The 21,166-nt window shown below is 40.6% G+C and overlaps 1 protein-coding gene across 1 annotated transcript in view; it reads left to right on the top strand.

The window, feature by feature from the left end:
• The window catches only part of CFAP47 (cilia and flagella associated protein 47), a 380,184-nt gene that overhangs the window by 51,299 nt on the left and 307,719 nt on the right, over positions 1–21,166 (top strand). Inside the window, exons 15-20 of the mRNA XM_056861810.1 lie at positions 47–291; positions 2,826–2,956; positions 4,174–4,296; positions 4,462–4,593; positions 14,045–14,122; positions 19,947–20,091. Coding sequence (XP_056717788.1) covers positions 47–291; positions 2,826–2,956; positions 4,174–4,296; positions 4,462–4,593; positions 14,045–14,122; positions 19,947–20,091 — 854 coding nt within the window. The remainder of the gene's footprint in view (positions 1–46; positions 292–2,825; positions 2,957–4,173; positions 4,297–4,461; positions 4,594–14,044; positions 14,123–19,946; positions 20,092–21,166) is intronic.

The raw sequence follows: 21,166 nt of genomic DNA, 5'->3' as shown, positions 1-21,166 counted from the left end.
TGGTTGCATAGATGGATATTGAAATAAGTGATTTTTTTTTTTACAGGTCCTTTATGTACACAATAAATCAACATCACACTGGGCATGTGTTGGTAGTAGCAAAAATAGTACCTGTTGCCTTGGAGCTATCAACAAGGGAGCTAACTTTATATCCTGCTTTTAGCTTCCTAGCTGAAAGTGGGTTTAGGACTACAGTCACACTTTATAACCGCAAAAACTATCCTGCTCAATTCACCTGGAAGCCCATAATCACAGAGAAAGGAATGGCCTTTTCCATATGCCCGGACAAAGGTAAATTATATTGTAATACTATTTTAAGCAGTGATAAAATAATTAAATGTGTTCTGAAATAATATTTTAAATAAGTCTAGAGTTAAATCCATTGATGTTAAATACCCACTGATGTTAAACTGACCTGGCTATGCAGGATCAGCCCTGGTTAGCATTTGGATGGGAGACCACCAAGGCACACCACAGTTGTGACACAGAGGCAGGCAATGGCAAGTCATCTCTGAACGTCTCTTGCCTTAAAAACCCTATGGAGTCACAATAAATCAGTTGTGACTTTACAGCACACACACACACACACACACACAAATGTTAAACTAAGTCTAATAATTAACAAAGGGCCACATCTGCCACAGGACCATTTTTCCTGAAGAAGAAAGTACAGAGATGTGAACGTCTGTTAGTTATTCAGAATTATATTAGAATCATAGAGTTGGAAGGGACCTCCTGGGCCATCTAGTCCAACCTCCTGCACAATGCAGGAAATTCACAACTACCTCCTCCCCACACCCCCAGTGACTCCTGCCCTATGTGCAGAAGATGGCAAAAAACCCTCCAGGATTCCTGGCCAATCTGACCTGCAGGAAAATTGCTCCCTGACCCCAAAGTGGCAATAGGCCTAATGCTGGGCATGTAAGAAAGGGCCATGAGAGCCAAGCACCGACGCAGCCTTTCCTGCCCTCCCTCTCATAATCTGCCTAAGTTCACAGAATCAGCATTGCTGTCAGATGGCCATCTAGCCTCTGCTTAAAAACTCTCCCAGATAAACATGCCGAGCTCCTTCAACCTTTCCTCACAGGACTTGGTCTCCAGACCCCTCACCATTTTCATTGCTCTCCTCTGGGCATGTTCTAGCTTGTCTACAATTTTCTTAAACTGTGATAACCAAAACTGAACGCAATACTCTGGGTGAGGTCTAACCAGAACAGAGTAAAGCGATACCATCACTTTGCATGATCTGGACACTATACTTCTGTTGATACTGCCCAAAATCGCATAGCTAGAAGAAGAGTTGGGTTTTATATGCCGACTTTCTCTACCACTTAAGGAAGACTCAAACTGGCTTACACTCACCTTCCCTTCTCCTCCCCACAACAGATACCCTCTGAGGTAAGTGGGGCTGAGAGAGCTCTAAGACTAGCCCAGGGTCACCCACCTGGCTTCTTGTGTAGGAATGGGGAAACCAACCCGGTTCACCAGATTAGCGTCCGCTGCTCATGTGGAGGAATGGGGAATCAAACTCGTATCTCCAGATTAGAGTCCACTGCTCCAAACCACTGCTCTTAACCACTACCACATCACACCGCTGACTCATGTTCAGTGTTTGGTCTACTAGGACCCCCTAGATCCTTTTCACACATACTACTGCCAAGACAAGTCTCACCCATCCTATAGTTATGCATTTGATTTTTCCTATCTATGTGCAGAACTTTACATTTATCTCAGTTGAAATTCATTTGATTAGTTTTAGCCCAGTTTTCCAGCCTGTCAGGATTATGTATTTGAGTTACTGCCTGATACACTGTTAAAAATTAAGGCTCTTACTACTCTGTTAACAAACTGCTAGTTGATTTATCATTTGACGTTTTGATGGTATGCATCAAAGAACGATTTCTGAAGTAGTAATGTATTTAATTTGGGGCATATTTTTATTTTTAGAAGGTTCAACAGTTACAAAAATACCCACTGATGAAACAATCAAGTTATCATTCTGCAAAACTTAACAAAATGTCTTTCAATCTATGACCCCCCCATCTAAGGTCTAACAATAAATGCATTCCCTGTCTATCTGTCCATTTTTTTCATATATAAAACCACTGTCATGTGGTTTTCATTATAAGCTGCCTTTAACAGGAGTCTGAAGATGTGGCATAGAAATACCCTAATTAAATAAATATTTTGCATCCTTTTGAAACTCTTTGAAGCAGTGAACTGTATTCAGCATTAAATTGAAACTCTCATTTTGTTTGTGTTGCTGGGCAGAATTATATGATTTGTCAACATTAATTTACATGGTTAATGGCAGCTTATTTATGCCTCTGATATAACATGGAGCTGGAGACACTGGAACCATATTCTCTCAGAGGCACCCAATTCAATTGAAAGACTCATCACTTTCTGATTGGACAATTTTTATGAAGATCTCACTGTGAATCATGATACTTCTGTCATGAGCAGGCCAACAAAAATGAGAAGCCAACAAGGAGGTACCATTGATTGTGGCTTGTGTACAAATAAAAATACATTGTGAGACACTTTGAAGTAAAAGTGGTCTTCTGGGAACATTGACCGATTAACTGGGCCCCTTTTTGAATCAACATATTAAAGTTCAGTGTTTCATCTCTGGTTAAATCTTTGGTTTTATGTAGCACATTTCTGTGCATACTTCTTTGCACACCAGTAGAATTTTTTTAAAAAATACATCTACAAATTAAAGACTTGGAAAGCAGATTTTCAACTAAGATTTCCCATTATTTTTCACTCTCAGTACTTTTTATAGCAGCTGTAATATCTTATCCCTTTCGATATTAATTTAGGTACTGTAGAAGCCTATAAAGACTTAGACTGTGAAGTAGTTTGGCATCCAGGTTTCTCCTCTCCAATAAGCGGAGAATTTGATTTATGTGTGCATCAAGGAAAAACACTTAGACTAAAATGCTTCGCAAAGGTAACAGTATTTTTTTCAGTTTGCTTTAGGAAAATCTCTCTGTGTGATATTAGCCTCAATTTAAAGTAGCAACTTAAGAGGTCTATACCTCAGCAGACTGAACCACTGAGACTTAAAAGAAAACAGAGGCATAGTTCGAAATGTAACAAGAAACCCTTAGCAAGCCATAGTTCATGGTTCAGGAAAAATGACAAACTATGGTTTGCTGTGCAAGTGGAAGCTTTTATCTAATGCGTATAGGCAGGAAGTGATGTTTGTTTATATAATTATAAGCCATAGTTTGTTGTCATGTCTGAATAATGTCCAAGAGTCTACAGAATAGATGATCTAAGGCTACTTCCACATGGAGATTCTTATCTGCCTTGTTTTTCAAACTGGACTGCTTTTTTGGGAGTGGGTAGAGGTTCCGTACAATGTCATACTGTAATTGTCCTCTTTTGAGTTTTTCCCGCCTTTCTCCCCCTCCATGTTGACCCAAAAGGCCCCCCCCCTATCATCCCCTTGTACCACAAACAGGACGCTGGAGTCCGTGTTGGGAGTCCAGACTGCAAACAAGACACTGGAGTCCGTGAAAACACCCAGGTCCGACTACCCTGCCTGCCCTGCCACTGCTCCCCATGGGCCATGAGTGGCTCATTTGAAATTCCAGGGGCCAGGCAAGGCAAGGGGCCACGGTCCTCGGGCCTTGGGAGGAAGCCCAGATGTGCTCCCGGCCATGTGAAGCCTGGAAGAAACACACGGCTGACCATGCAGCCGGAAAAGCCCCAGCTTCATGCTGCAGCCTGTCGCCGCCTGCAGCAGCCCACCGCCATACGCATGCCTGTTTTTGGCTTGCAGCCGGGAGCCAACTCCTCTTCCACCCCATACCTGAGCACGAGCCTACAATCAGGAATGGGGAGTGGGAGCTGCAAGATGGCTGGAGCAGGGAGGGAATTCACTGCTTAATTGTTTCAAACTTTACCATCCAGTGATTTCTTCACAAGTCAGGTTAAAAAAAAAAAAGTATGGGGGCGGCACTTCAGGGAGAGGAATACTTCTTTAAACATTCAAGGCTTTAGAACATGGCAGACCAGCTGGACGTGAATGAGTAGCAGACTTAGCCTCTGGAGTTCATGGGGTCAGGCTTATCAGCCATTGTGTTCAACAGGCAACAGACAACACAAGGCCTTAATGTACATTTATGGTAAAACATTTTCGTCTTTCTTTTTAAATTTTAGCTTGGTTCCACCAGTGTTCAGTTTAAGGAACAACGGATAACCTTTAACCACGCTCCTATACATTTAACTACATGTAAAATAGCTGTTCTTCAAAATGTGGGACATAATCATGCATACTTCCAGGTGAGACATATCTTGAAGTGGATAACTGTAGATTCTGTCTCTGCCTCCGAAGCTTATTTAAATACTGCTGCTGGAATACCTGAAGGGTGGTTTTGCAGGCAATCATGCTTATTTGTTTGCAGCAAACTTCATAGAACTAAGGTTTTCTAATACTTCTGTTCACAGGTTGTTGATGCCAATCCTCTTCCTGGAATGATTATCACTCCTTTTCAGGGTGTAGTACCTGTGGGAGGTCATACTGAACTCAAAGTCTACTTCACACCCAATGCCTTAATGAAATTTGATAGCAGAGTGGAGGTACCACCGTGCGAATATCTATCTGTTTTTTTTTCCTTTTATTTCAAAGTTCTCTGTATTTTAATATGTTGGTGCCAAGCCTCTGGCAATGTTAGGATGAGGAACTGTGGTGTCATGAAATTCTGATGAACATTCGATCAGCTGAGGCCAGGAAGCCAAGGTCAGCAGAACAATATTCAGAGTTCCAGCTTCTGTGAGGGTAACAACAGGGCTGCTTGCCTGGGAAAAGTTGTTACCCTGTTGTACATAAGAAAGGCCCTGCTGGATCAGACCAATGTCCATCAAGTCCAGCAGTCTGTTCATACAGCGGCCAACCAGGTGGCTCTAGGAAGCTCACAAAAGACAACTGCAGCAGCACCATCCTGCCTGTGCTCCACAGCACCTAAGATAATAGGCATGCTCCTCTGATACTGCAGAGAATAGATATGCATCATGACTAGTATTCATTTAGACTAGTAGCCATGGACAGCCCTCTCCTCCATGAGCATGTCCATTCCCCACTTAAAGCCTTCCAAGTTGGTAGCCATCACCACATCCTGGGGCAGGGAGATCCACAATTTAACTATGCATTGTGTGAAGAAATACTTCATTTTATCTGTTTTGAATCTGTCACCCTCCAGCTTCAGCAGATGACCCCGCATTCTAGTATTATGGGAGAGGGAGAAAAGTTTCTCCCTGTCCACTCTCTCCATACCATGCATAATTTTATAGACCTCTACCATGTTTCCCCTTAACCACCTTATTTCCAAGCTAAACAGCCCTAAACATTTTAACCTTTCCTCACAGGGCAGTCTAGAAGAACTGTATGGACCTGGGAGGAAGAAAATTGGAAAGTTGTGTGGGAAGAGATCCCCATAGGCAAGCAGCCCAAAGGCAGGCATGGCTGAAAGAAGGAGAGTAGTAATTACAGCTGATGAAATTCTGCTTGTCAGGGTCTGGGTTTATGCTTTGTTGAGAACACTTCTCTCTTTCTGTATAAAGCAACCCAGGTGGCTTGTAATCTTAAGATAAAAATATTTAAAATACAAAACATGAAAACCACAAAGTAAAATACTTAAGCCACCCAGCAGCAAAAATTAACTAGTTATCTTACAAAATATTTATTGGGTAGCAATTATTAGGTATAAAAAATAATAAAGTCAGAAATTAAAACACAAGTAGTTAAAAGGTAGTGCAATCAATCTCTTCATATAAAAAGCCTTCTGGCAACAGGTAGATTTTTACCAATTCTTGGAAGATTATAGTAAGTAGATGTGTGTGGGGTGGATTGGAACACAAAGTACTCAGAGAGTGACTTTGCAGCACTACTGGTTTATTATGCAGCTACTGTAGCATTGGCCCAGGCCTATAAAATAGGAAGAAGAAGAAGGAGGAGTAGGAGTTGGTTTTTATATGCCGACTTTCTCTACCACTTAAGGAAGAATCAAACTGGCTTATAATCACCTTCCCTTCCCCTCCCCACAACAGACACCCTGTGAGGTAGGTGGGGCTGAAAGAGTTTGACTAGCCCAAGGTCACCTAGCTGGCTTCGTGTGTAGGAGTGGGGAAACAAATTGAGTTTACCAAATTAGCCTTCACCGCTGATGTGGAGGAGTGGGGAATCAAACCTAGTTCTCTAGATCAGATTCCACTGCTCCAAACCACCGTTCTTAACCACTACACCATGCTGGCTCTCAAAGCTAAACTGAGACAAGTTCTGATGAGCTTCTGTTACTTACACCAGGAGTAGTAGAGAGTGAGCTATGTTTTATGAATTAATTTGATTAAACTAGGCTAATTCAACCTGGCTGTAGAGAGGCAAGGCATCACCTGAGCTGGGCGGTGCTCAATTGGAGCATGACATACAAGCACGGAAGATGGTGTAGGCTTGCCAGGTTGCCTGCCGTGGCAACTTCCCTCCCGCACCAGTTCCCCCCTTCTCTGCTCACTCGTGGGGGGAGGTAACATGGTGGATGTGGCGATGTCATGAATGCATGACACAGCGTGGTTACTTCTGGGTCTTCACCTGAAAGTGGTCACCATGTTGTGCAGCGCACCTACTCTTCACACCAGGCCTCCAAATGCTCCCAGGATTCCCAGGGGCAGGCCTGGCAACCATAGGGTGGTGGTGTCATATTTTGCTTTGTTTCCCCTTACAACAGCATCTCTCCTTAGGTGTGGCCCAGGCCTGTCTTTGCCTCCCTATTCCACAGATGCAGTAATATTGTGGGTATTTACATTTATTTTTTGTTTAAAAGTTTATAAGGGTATTTATATTTATTTTTTTGTTTAAAAGTTTATAAGACATGCATCAAGGTGATGCATAATAAATCCGCAATCAGCATAACTTCACACTCATGTATATCTTTCACACTCTAAATAGTCCATTGGTTAACAACAGCAATTACAATCAGTAATAAAAAAAGAAAACACTCTTGTGACACCTTAAAGAATAATGAATTAATTGTGCCAGAAGCTTTCATAAGTCGCATTCACTCTGACTCATCAAAATTTATGCCACAGTAAATTCGTAAGCTCTTTAAGATGCCACAAGACTCTTATTATTTTGGCTGTTGCAAACTAACACAACTACCCCTCTGAAATTTGTCTTTAGGGAAGTTAGCAATCATTAAAGCTGTCACTAAATATAACAACCATCATTATTTATATCAGCACTCACATTTTATCATTAAACTTTTATATTCTCATCCATTGTAATAGTTTTCCTTAAAGTTTATTACTATAAGTATTTCGTTGTGATATCTTTAGGCAAAACTATTCCTTATCAACTATTGCATAGTTCAAAATGGGGATTTGATGCAAGGAGTTTGTGCAACAAGTGTCTTTCTGATATATTCTGACTTTATGATTCCTAAAATAGTTTTTCCCATTAAATCTGGGGGAAGTTAACCTCCATTTTAATTTATTTAGAATATTTTTATCCAACTTCTCCAAAATCTTGCTTGAGACAACTAACAAAGCAATACGTACACATTTAGCAATACAATCAAAGAGTTAACAACAGTGCAATAAATTTAACAGTAAAGTTTTCAGCAATAAAACCATCTCAGTGGTGAAACAATTAATAAAATCAACAGCATAAAATAATTCACAACAGAGGCAGCCCATAAAATTTCAGGGTATTGCAGCAGGATGGAAAATACATCTAGCTAAATGTGTGGGTGAAAAAAAAGTGTTCTCATAATGTCTAAAAGCCAATAGTGTAGGCACCTAAAGAGCACCTCCCTTGAGAAAGCTCTGTTGTCTGATTTCTGCAGGCAAGAACAGAGAGAGGTAGGGCTTGGGATAATGATAGCTGGCTAGCAGGACGCTATGGAAGAAGGTACCAGTCCCAAGATGTTCAGGAATGGAATGCACCTGCACATGGAATGTTTCTGACAACAGACAGGCTGCTAGTGCAGATCTTTTAGTCCATAATCAATATGATGCCTCTACCCAGCACCCAGAAGCAATCTGTCGGCTGCATCTTGGACCAAGTTTTTGGATTGTCTTCAAAGGCAGCCCAGTGTAGCATCAATTACAGTAATCTAATCTGGATGTAATGAGGACACCATTGCCAAGCCATGCATTCCAAGGAACAGCTGTAAAAGGATGCTGTGTGCAAGGGAAGCCTGAGCCTCCATCCGCAGACAAGACTGCATGAAGCTGCACTGCTCCTGTTTACTCAAATACCTTGCTCAAGATACTCTGGTGGCTGATCATCCTAAGTGGTTCCCACACCTATGGTTCTATTTTATCTAGAGAATATTTGGGTCATGTATATACTCTTTCCTCCCTCCTTCATCAGCTTTAATTGTTATTTAATATCAATGCTAACTAAATTTCACTGTTAAACAAGGAATTGGAGCCAGATGCTTTCAGCATGGTTAACCATGTTTGAAGTTGTTGATGTGGGATAGAGATATATGAAGGACTAAAAGATGAAAGATACCATCTTTTGTACCAGCCCATATGGGAGTATTTTCACCTGAGGAGCAAGCATATAATTCCATTTCTTAACTTTTAATTATGCATAAGGTATTGGCATATCTGCACTGTTCCATATATGGGGATAGCTTGTGGTTCAGAGAAATTTTCCACTATCCAATTAAGTTTCAACTTGAAAACTCTTTAAGAGATTTGGGGGTTTGTTATTTTATTTTTGGTTGTAAACTGAAAATGTTTTTTTTTTTATTTTCAATTTCTTTCCTGCTATTACTATTATTGTAAGCAGCCTTGAACCATGAAGAAAGGTGGGATATAAATGTTTTAATAAATACAATAAATAAACAAGAAAATAGATAACGTTGTTCAGTCTGTAAAATCCTGAGTGAATCTCATTGCCTGACTGTGTGTTGCAACAGTTGGTGCAACGCGACAACTTACCTATGGAAGCAACTTCTTTTTTTTTTTATATATAAATTTTATTGGGTTTTATTATTAATCAGAAGTTGGATGTGGTCACTGGAGACTTGAAAGAAGTAAAAACTCAAATGATTGTTATGAAGACAGATATGCAAGCGATGGATGTATCAATTAAGAAAGTGATGGATGAGCACAAGGACACAAAGAAAAAATTAACAAGCCAAGAAAAACAGATTGAAACAATACAAGCGGATCAGATGGCGGCAAAAAATCAAATGGCAATGATGGAGATGAGAGTGAAAGAGACCAACCTTCGTATACGCAATTTTCCAGATATGATGGGAGATAATAAAGAATCTGCAATACCAAATTTGGCCTACTTATTTCAGATAGATGAACAAGAATTAAAACAAGCCATTAATAGAATATACAGGATACCACTACCTGCTAGAATGAGAAGATCTAAGCCAAGAGATTTGATGATAGTGTTCTATGACACCAGAGTTAAAGACAAGATTATGAAGATTCATTATGAAAATCCAGTGTCAGCAGGAGACTCCTCTCTTATACTACTGAAGGATATTCCAAGGCATCTACTTTCACAGAGGAATAACTACAAAGACTTTGTGTCTATACTGAAAGCTAATGGCATCAAATATCGTTGGATTATGCCACAAGGTTTGGCTTTCACCTATAAGGAAGTGAAAACGACAATTCTATCCCAAGCAGATGTGGGGAAATTTTTGAGAAAATATAAAATGGACCTTAAAGAATTACCTGGAGAGAAGGAGGAAGAAGAAGAGGAAGAAGAAGAGGTACAGGGTGCAGAAGGTGGTACTAAATTATAGACTTTTTATTTTGCTAAAAAATACTACATTATGGCAAAAGCAATTTCTTGGAATGTAAATGGACTGAATGAGAAAACTAAAAGGGCCAGAATCTTCAAATATCTACAGAAATATAAATACTCCCTAATCTGCCTACAAGAAACCCATATAGCTTCAAAGCATAAAAATACTTGGAGAAACAGATGCTTGGACAAGCATTTATTGCTTCTGCTAAAACTAAAACAAAGGGAGTGGTAATCTATGCCCACCCCAGTCTCTGTCCAGAACTAGTATATAAAGACAATGAAGGAAGAATTGTAATTATCAGAACTAAAATATTGGGACAAAGGACAATAGTGGTTGGAATCTATGCACCCAATGAAGGGAAAAAATCCTTCTATGAAAAATTACATGACCTGATAACCCAGTACGCACAAGACCAAATTTTATTGATGGGCGACTTCAATGGAATTATTCTCCCATCTCTGGACAAAAAATCAAAAGCAAAAGATATCAATGATGGATGCTTGCCTAAAACTTTCTTTGCCATGGCTTCAGAATTAGAATTACAAGACATTTGGAGAACAATGAATACAACAGCTAAAGAATACACCTTTTATTCAGCAAGACACGATTCACACTCCAGAATCGATATGATATGGGCCAGTAAATCAATTTTCACGCAACTACGTAAAATTCATATTTTACCTAGAACTTTTTCTGATCACAATCCTGTTACCTTTGATTGGAACAATAAACAAGCATTTAGATGGCGAATGAACGATAAACTTTTAAAAGACAACAAGATACAAAAGGAATTACAGGTTTTAATGAAAGACTTTTTTGAAATTAACCTTAATGGGGAAACTTCTTTAAATACAGTTTGGGACGCATTCAAAGCTGTTCTGAGAGGTTTTATGATACAGAAACACTCGGCCTGGAAGAAGACTCAATTGCAATTTACAAACAACATACTTTGGAATTTACAAAATTTGGAGCAGAAATTGGTAATGGTAACACAGGAAGAGGAGAGAAGAGAAATTCAAATACAGATTTCTGCATCTAAACACCAATTAAATTTGGTAATAATGGAGGAAATGAATAAAAATCTGAAACTTGCTAAACAAAAGTATTTTGAATATGCAAATAAACCAGGAAAATTTTTAGCAACACAACTGAAGGACTCATTTCAAAAGAAGATTATAACAAAAATCCAAACTGCTAAAGGACCAGTTTATTCAACTTCAGAAATTCAGAAAGAATTTGTTTCATTTTACTCTAAGTTATATCAGAAAGAAAATACTCCAAAACAGAAAATAGACAAATTTCTAAACTCAATACAGATGAAAGCTTTGTCAATGACCCAGAGAGAATGTATTGAAGCTCCAGTAACAAGGGAAGAAATACAAGAAGCAATACTGAGACAAAAAACGGATAAAACACCTGGACCAGATGGAATTACTGCACTATTTTATAGAACTTTTAGTGACAATTTAGTTGGATTTTTTGGTTCACTTTACAATGCAATTTTGGACGAGGGAACATCCCCGGAGACTTGGTCACACGCATTTATATCACTGATACCCAAAGAAGGAAGAGATCCAGAAAAAACATCTAATTACAGACCTATATCGCTCTTAAATGTGGACTACAAAATTTTTGCTTCGGTTTTGGCATGTAGGATAAAGCAATTTATTAAGGATCTTATACATGAGGACCAAGCAGGTTTTATACCAGGAAGGCAAATAAAAGACAATGTAAGAATTTTACTAGATTCACTGGAATATTATGACCATAATATTCAACAAACTGCGGCTTTTGTATTTTTGGATGCAGAAAAAGCCTTTGATATGGTCTCTTGGAACTTTTTGAAACGGATTTTGGATAAATTGAATTTTGGAGATCGTTTTCAGAAAGGTATATCGGCTATTTATACCTCCCAACAAGCTAAAATTTTGGTTAATGAATCAATGTCAGATAACTGCCAAATCACGAAAGGGACTAGACAGGGATGTCCCTTGTCTCCACTTTTATTTTTGTTGGTGTTGGAACCGCTATGTGTGAAACTAAGAAGTATGGAGGACATCCGCGGGCTAAGAATTAAAAAACATGAATTTAAGTTGAGAGCATTCGCGGATGACCTACTGCTAATTTTGGAAAACCCAACACAGTCAATGAATATACTTCAGGAGACTTTGGATGATTTTGGAAAAGTATCAGGCTTTAAAGTGAATCAAGAAAAAACAAAGATAATATTTAAAAATTTATCGGAAATACAACAACAGGAATTTATATCATATACTGGCTGGGAGAAAGCTAACAAAGTTAAATACCTGGGAATTTGGATCACTGCAAAGAATAAAGATCTGTTAACCAACAATTACCTCAAGTTATGGGGTAAGATTAAAACTGATATGATTATATGGTCAAACAAAAAATTGTCATTAATGGGACGTATCTCAACGATCCAAATGAATGTCTTACCGAGGATGCTCTTCTTATTCCAAAATTTACCAATAATATCACAAACAAAATATTTTGAAACTTGGAGGAAAGACATTTCAAACTTCATCTGGCAAGGAAAAAAACCAAGGACTGCTTATAAATACTTGGTGGATCTAAAAACTAGAGGAGGTTTAGCACTGCCTAACTTTCAACTCTATGCTGAAGCGGTAGCTTTAGTATGGCTGAAAGACTGGATGAATTTGTCAAATGTACGTTTGCTAGACTTGGAAGGTTATAATAACTTAAGTGGATGGCATGGTTATTTGTGGTATGATAAAATTAAACTACAAGCAACATTCCGTAATCATATAATCAGGTCCTCTCTACTTCGTATTTGGATGAGATATAAACACATTTTGGAACCAGAAACACCGATGTGGATATCGCCCCAAGAAATGCTAACTTTGCGCCCACTTAGACCAGACAAATTTATTACTTATCAAGATCTAACTAATTGGGAAGGAAAGAAATGCTCACTAAAAGACTTTCAACTGCTTAAGGATGATTTACAATGGCTTCAATATTACCAAATCAAATCAGTTTTTGTACAAGATGCAAAAAAGGGTTTCTCTAAAGAAAAATCTCCTTTTCAAAGGATTCTACTAGACAATAATACAAAGCTGATTTCTAAAATGTATAATCTCCTTTTAACAATATACTGTGAGCAGGACACGATTAAACCAACTATGATCGATTGGGCTCAAAATGTGGGACATGATATTGTTTTAAATAAATGGGAAAGATTATGGTCTAAAGATTTAAAAGGAATAAAAGCACAGTCAGTGCGAGAAAACATCTATAAAATGATGTATAGATGGTATCTAACACCCAAGAAAATTGCAAAGATTTATAAAACGATGTCCCCTATTTGTTGGAAATGTAACAAAGAAATTGGTTCCTTTTATCACATGTGGTGGACCTGTGACAAAGCCAAAGACTTCTGGGACATGATTTATAACGAACTGAGACTAATACTACAAAAGAATATATCCAAAACACCAGAAATGATGTTATTGAGTATGATTCCAGACGACTTAGCAACACAAAGAACCTTTTTGATATATGCCACAACAGCTGCGAGACTGCTTTATGCAGCGAAATGGAAAGGGCTAGAAACTCCAGAGAAAAAAGACTGGATTGTTAAAATGTTTGAAGTGGCAGAAATGGCAAAACTCACAGCTACTCTAAATGAAGAAAATGACGTTCGGTTTTTGGGGGAATGGGGGGCGTGGATGCATTATTGTGAATATGAGTTAAAATTGGGAAGAATGGAAGAATATTTTCTAATCTGATCCAGAGGATTATTTTTGATTTTTTTTTATATTGAATAAGCATAATTATATTTACTAACAGATTATGGTTTTTTATATATGGTATTGATATTTTATCAAGATTAGATTACCTATGACGGGAGGAACTTTTTATTAAGAGGCAGATAGAGGTGATGGGGAAGTCAAAAAATTTTCCATTTCTTTTTTTCTTTTTTCTTTTCTCTTTTTTATTATATGATATGGAATTATAACAACTTTAGGTTAGAATTGAAATTCGATATTGTTATAGATGTTGTTTAATGCAATGGAAAATTTCTATTATAAAACCTATGGAAGCAACTTCTTGAGCAAGAGGCTTTACTGCACCACAAGAAACATACTGTTCACTTTCCCTTCACATTAGTACAATCAAGCAGGGAACTTGCACATTAGAAAGGTTGCTTCTAAAGGGAAGGTATTCTCACGAAATATTTCAAAGTTTTCTCTGTATTTCCATTAATTTAGATTGCGGTGCGGCATGCCAAACCTTTGGAGCTGAGACTTGGTGGGTCTGTAGAAGTTCCTGACATACAGCTCAGTGTGGTAAATATGAAAGTTTCTTCATTTTTCTAATTTGAGGTTTTTGAGATTTATAATGTTGGGTTTTATAATGGGTTATCTATTATAAGTGAGCCAGCCTTCTAAAAACTTGCAAAAATACCCGTTGCTTAAGTTGGCTTGGCTTCTCTGGTCTGACATTGGTTGTGTTGGGCTTGCTCTGTTGGCTTGTGGTTTTCCTGGGGTTCTGTGGTTTGATGTTGGTTCTGTTAGGCTTGTTGGTTCTGTTTGCATTTGGAGGCTTTTGGTCAGTGATTGTTGTTGTGTATTTGGCTATTGGCTTCTTTGCCCTGGAGAAAGCATGGGGTCTTTTTTGCCAGAGGAAACAATGGAGATGGGTAGAGTGGCTGAGGATACCTTGTTCAGAGGATCATAGAAATGGATGCTTGATCCAGTTTGCTTGAAACTTGGGGAGAGGTCTTTAGTGGATAGGCATGGCTAGGGTCCCTGCGATTTTGTCATCATTTGGTTGAAAAACATTCACTCCAGATAGAGTCCCCCATAAAGAATAATAGCCCCCCAAAATCCAACTTTAGAAATGGAATTGGGAACCAGAATAATCCAGAATACCCATATGGATACACTTCCTGCTATCCAAATCCAAAACACTGTTATTTTTTTCAAGTGTACATCTCTAGCATCCATCCCACCATGCTCGGGCAAGGGCAGAGCATTGGGGCTTAGCCAAGTGGATCCCATCCCCATTCTGCAGTGGTCTCAGCTTGGCAATGGATGGATAACAGGATAACACCCTGGAGGCCATGGTTGGTGCCAGCCTTCTATGGCCAAGAACTGTGCTTGCGCCTTTCCCAGGTCCATCTGCTGTGCCTCTTTGGGTGGTGACCATGGCCCCTGGATGGGGTGGGTGGGGGAGAATGGGGGTGTGGGTGGGGGGAATGTGCAGGGGTGGTGGTGAACTGCCCTTGCCCTGTGCTGTGGAGTCCTTGCCATTGGCGCTGGCCCAGTGTCCTGCCATCAATTGGCGACCTGCTGCCTTGGCGGCTCTGGGAAAATGCACCTGAGGAAAAGGCCTCATTTAATAGAGGAGGATAGAGCTGGGAAGGAGGTTTAGAGAAAATATTTAACCATAAAGAAGAAATCTTGTAACTCTCCAGAGATGTCTGTATAGAAAATAGGAGAGAAGTGAGATTTTGTAGTTCTGTCCGATGATGCTTTGGAAAGGCAGAGAAAGAAGAAATAACATAGTTGTGAGTTGGTAGTGGAATAGAAATGACTGCTGAATTTCTCTAGATGGTGGAGAGAAGGGACCAAAAGAAGATGAAAAGGTGTGTGTGTGTGTGTGTGTGTGTGTGTGTGTGTGTGTGTGTGAAGAAATACTATGGTACAGGAAGAAGAAGTTGTGAATGGTCTGAGTTTCACCCTGACAAGACATTTGCTTATACTGTAGAAGACAGAGCCAGGATACAGGCTGATCTTGACAGGCTGGAGAATTGGGCTAAAACCAATGAAATGCATTTCAACAGAGATAAATGTAAAGTTCTGCATTTAGGCAGGAAAAACTATAGGATGGGGGAGACTTGTCTTAGCAGTAGACCAAACACTGAACATGAGTCAGCAGTGGGATGTGGTAGCTAAAAAGGCAAATGTGATATTGGGCTGCATCAACAGAAGTATAGTGTCCAGATCATGTGAAGTGATGGTATCGCTTTACTCTGCTCTGGTTAGACCTCACCTAGAGTACTGTGTTCAGTTTTGGGCACTGCAATTTAAGAAGGATGTAGACAAGCTAGAATGTGTCCAGAGGTGGGCAACAAAGATGGTGAGGGGTCTGGAGACCAAGTCCTTTGAGGAAAGGTTGAAGGAGCTGGGTATGTTTAGCCTGAAGAGGAGAAGACTGAGAGGGGATATGATAAACATCTTCAAGTACTTGAAGGGCTGTCACATAGAGGAGGGTGCCAAGTTGTTTTCTGTTGCCCCAGAAGGTTGGACCAGAAACAACGGGTTGAAATTAGATCAAAAGAGTTTCCGTCTAGACATTAGGAAGAATTTTCTAATAGTTAGAGTGATTCCTCAGTGGAACAGGCTTCCTCTGGAGTTGGTAAGCTCTCCTTCCCTGGAGGTTTTTAAGCAGAGGCTAGATGGCCATCTGTCAGCAATGCTGATTCTGTGACCTTAGGCAGATCATGAGAGGGAGGGCATCTTGGCCATCTTCTGGGCATGGAGTAGGTGTCAGGCCTTTGCCTTTTTTGCTGGAGCAAAGGCTCTTGACAGGAGTCAGGCCAGGTTCTGGCCACACGTCAAGTCCTTGGTTCTCATGCCTATGAACGTCTGTGTACAGTTTCGCTCATCCTGTTTTCTGCAGCTGTGGTCTGTCTTCCTGGGAACCGCTTATCTCGAGGTTGCCTAGCAATGTTTTCCTTTTCACATTAAAGACACTACGTTTAATGTGAAACCTGCCTGTGTTTCCCCATTACTAGCCTCACCTGCCTGTAGGCAGTCAGTCCTTTAATCTGTCTTTTGCTCCTAATAAAGTATTACTGCTTCATAGCTACCTGCCTGGATGAGTTTACTTATGGGATGCTAGGGACAGACGCCTGATACTGACATTAGGCTAGTAATGGGGAACACATTTTTTAGAAAAGTACGCACAGGGTTGAAGCTGCCCCGCTTCCCCCACTTGCAGTAATGCTCCCCCCATCGCTACATCGGAAGCATCCATTTGGGAAAAGGAGGCGGCCGCTGTCAAATGTGCTGTCACGGTGTGAAGACATTTCCTAGAGGGGGTCGACGTCCCGTTTGAAGTGTGGACAGATCATAAAAATTTAGAGGCTTTAAAAGAAACGCGCAAACTCACGGCAAGGCAGATGCGGTGGGCCGAATTCTTCTCTAAGTTCCGTTTTGTGTTAAGGCATGTGCCCGGTAAGCAGAATCAATTGGCAGATGCACTTTCTCAACTCCCCCAGTATCAGAGCAAGGTGGATCGTCCCACAGACTCAATATTTACTCCCGATCAGTGGGGGACTTTGCCTAGCCTGGCCGTTCTTACTCGCTCCCAAGCACGAGAGTCCACTTCCTTGGAAGGGCTGCCGGACTCATTCAAAACTGCCTTGACTCAAGCCTTCCAGGCAGAGGGAGCCGCAAATAGTCTGCCTGACAAAATGACTCAGAGGGGGGAGTTCTGGTTTAAAGAAAATAAACTGTATGTGTCAGGCCTAGCCTGTGCAGGAAATGCCAGGCATGGTCTGACTGAGGATGTTGTGCTTTCTCCAGGTGCTGTTCCAAGGTCGGCTGGAACAACTGCCAACTATGTGTTTTGACTCTGGACTCTGTGAAACTCTTGCCTCAAGGGGAGGGGGGTTATCATAGCATCCAATGCTTCTGATTTGTTCTATGCCCTTTCATATATGCCCTGCACCAGGCTTTTAGTTTTCATTAGTGCCATCTTGACTCTTAGCTGCGGTAAACCTGTGGATCTTCCAATAAATCAACTCTCTTTTGGACTACTTGTCTGTGGATGTTGTTTATGGGATTGTCATGGGACAAATGCTCACAGTATGTTCCTGTTTCTCTTCGGTAGGAGGTGATGGATCGGGGCCATGGTTCCAAGGTGGTGGGGCATTTTGGTTTTGTTAAAACCCTGCATCTTTTACACAGACAGTTGTGGTTTCCAGGGATGAGAACAGACTTGGATTCTTTTATTCGCAGTTGCCCCACTTGCACTACAGCCAAAAGGGTGGTGGGGAAGCCACCCGGACTTTTGAAACATTTGGAAATACCTTCTGCTCCTTGGGAAGTTATTGCCATGGACTTTGTCACGGATCTTCTTCCCAGCCGGGAGAAGACGGTACTATGGGTGGTCACAGACCTTTTTTCTAAACTGATTCATTTGGTTCCTTGCACGGGACTTCCCACGGCTCAAAAACTCGCTCGAATGTTTGTATCACATGTCTTCAAATATCACAGTTTTCCGTGCAAGGTGATCTCAGATCGAGGCCCACAATTCGTGGCAAAGTATTGGAAAGCTTTTCTTGAGTTGGTGGGGGTGGAACAAGGGTTGTCCAGTGCCTATCATCCCCAGACTGATGGTCAGACTGAACGTGTCAACTCTGTACTAGAATGTTATTTGCGTTGCTATGTAAACTACCATCAAGATGATTGGGTGGATCTCTTGCCTTTTGCTGAGTATGCTTATAATAATGCCTCCCATCAGTCCACTGGTTTTAGCCCATTTCAGGTAGTGTATGGAAAGGACTTTGGGCCGTTTGGGAATGTGGATTGTTCAGGGGAGGGCGCTGACGCCAAAGTGGCTGATTGGGTGCACGTGGTGCAAAATACTTGGCCCTGGTTACAGAAAAATTTGGAGTGGGCCAAGTGCAAGTACAAAGCACAAGTGGACAAACACCATTCTCTGGGGTGGGACATCAAAGTGGGGGACCAAGTATATCTGTCCACAAAAAATCTTCACTCCCTACACCCATGTAAAAAACTCAGTGAGAAATATGTGGGGCCCTTCCCAGTCTCACGGCTCATAAATGAAGTCACAGTAGAACTCAGCCTTCCAAAGTCCCTGAGGTGCATCTATCCGGTGTTTCATATCAGTTTGCTAAAAAGATACGAACACGCGTCAAAATGGCATCCTGATCCTGCTCCCGAGCCCCCGGGGGAGGAACATTTTGAATTTTCCAAGATCCTAGACCCCGGGTCCGCAATAAGGTGCTCTACTACCTTGTGTGCTGGGAACACTTAGGGCCTGGTTATGATGAATGGGTAGCTGAGCACCATGTGATTGCCCCCCGTCTAGATCGCCAGTTTCACGATGCTTACCCCCAAAAACCTCGCCCGTTTGTTGGGAAGGAGGGGGGGCCTTAGGGGGAGCCGAATGTCAGGCCTTTGCCTTTTTTGCTGGAGCAAAGGCTCTTGACAGGAGTCAGGCCAGGTTCTGGCCACACGTCAAGTCCTTGGTTCTCATGCCTATGAGCGTCTGTGTACAGTTTCGCTCATCTTGTTTTCTGCAGCTGTTGTAATGCCTATGAGCGTCTGTGTACAGTTTCGCTCATCTTGTTTTCTGCAGCTGTTGTAATGTTTAGTCTGTCTTCCTGGGAACTGATTATCTCAAGGTTGCCTAGCAATGTTTTCCTTTTCAGTCCGTAGTGTCTTTAATATGTAACCTGCCTGTGTTCCCCATTACTAGCCTCACCTGCCTGTAGGCAGTCAGTCCTTTAATCTGTCTTTTGCTCCTAATAAAGTATTACTGCTTCAGAGCTACCTGCCTGGATGAGTTTGCTCATGGGATGCTAGGAACAGACACCTGATACTGACAGTAGGGGGTCACTGGGGATATGGAGGGGTAGGTAGTTGTTAATTTCCTGCATTGTGCAGGGGTTTGGACTAGATGACCCTGGTGATCCCTTCCAACTCCATGATTCTAGGAGATAAAATGATGAAGCATTCCTTTTTAATTAAGCATTCCTTTAAATGTAAACGTCTGTTTAAATTCAGATGAGGTCTCCTTCAACCTGTGATTTTATGTCCAGTTGTGGGGGAGCTTAAAACAGTTTTGATTTAATATTTTAGAGTCTTCCCTGGATTCATAAACCTAGGATAAGTATAGCTGGGTTTCTTTTGTTTCCTTATGGGGATGTAAGTGGCTTATTTTAATGCTGACAGTACCACTTCATTTTAAACTGCTAGAGATATACAACAGTGAGTGGAGTAATAGGGGGAAGCCATATACTGCACTGAGGATTTGGCCTACTACCCTACACTGCTTCCTCAGTAAGGATGTTAGTAGAGATATTTGATTATGTCTGTTCTAAGTAATTTAAGTGTATGTGTCTTCTTTTTAAAGCACTCCTTTGTCTTCTCCGGTGTTTACGCTGGCTCTACCCAAAAAATTCCATTTCTTATTGAGAACAAAAGCAAGACACGTGCCAGGGTGATGTTCGATTTATCCAATCATGATGACTTTACACTGCATTTTACTCTTCGGCCAGGTATTTCTTTGCTTTTTCAAATCTTGTAATTAACTAGAAAAAATGTTGCTAGATTAAAATAAGAAAAACACTTCTGTAATAAAAGTCTCTCTTTTTAGAAAGAAACTTAAAAGATATACTGCAATACTTACTAGTGTTATGTTCTGCTACAGACATATAAACATAATCCTGCAACCAGTGATTAGTCAAACTAAATGCTTTGTGAAAAACTCTATGATTTCAGCAAAATGTAGGAATCTGGCTGCTGGCTTTTAAGATCATCTGAGTGTTTCACTCTTGCTGAAGGTGTTTAAAGCTTGGGCATGGTGGGGCTACAAGTGCTTGGGTTTGAGCCTAAGGGCGCTTGACCTTTGGTGTTAGCCCATGGCCTTGGTGGACTAGCCTGGTAGACAGCAGTCCAGGATAGGTTGTGTACTTTTGTTTTTTGTTCTTGTATACTGTTTTATATAAATTTGTTTAAACTGAGTTTTTGTAAGTTACTTTGGCTTCCCACTGGGGAGAGAAGTGTGATAAAAACATACTAAATAAATAAGACCAGAGTGGTGGGCCACCCTACCAGTTCATTCCTGGCCCTCAGAAGAGAGCAGCATCTCCTGGGGGAGTATATGGGATCTATATGGGGGCTGAGCTATACATTATGCTTTTTAGCAAGTCAGATCCAGGTTTCCTGGACCTAACTTGCTAAAAATATATATATATGTTATTAACCAGAATTATGTAATATGTAATTAACTGGAAGCCATGGGCAACAAAGCCATTGCTACTGCTATAGAAGGCTTAGTCTTTGTATTTTTGATACTTTTAGGAAACTTTGAGGTTCAGTTTATGGCAAGATCACTCATGATTGTTTACTTCTGTCTTTGCCTATAAACATCACTGCGGTTTATACACCACGGGGAATGAGCTTATTCTCCTACTGATTGCTGGAATAGGTTTTTGATAGCCAGGCAGGAAGACTGTAAATGCATAAAAATACTGTAGCGATTGCAATTATTCTCAATTCTTTTGAATAATGTGTTCAGTATTCTGTGAGAGGTTTTATGGCTCAGTCCCAAACAAACATGTACATCCTATA

This window comes from Euleptes europaea, chromosome 16 (assembly GCF_029931775.1).
Source record: "Euleptes europaea isolate rEulEur1 chromosome 16, rEulEur1.hap1, whole genome shotgun sequence".
Classification (NCBI taxonomy): Eukaryota; Metazoa; Chordata; class Lepidosauria; order Squamata; family Sphaerodactylidae; genus Euleptes; species Euleptes europaea.
Note: the sequence above shows the minus strand (reverse complement) of the source record. Positions and strands in the feature narration are given on the sequence as shown.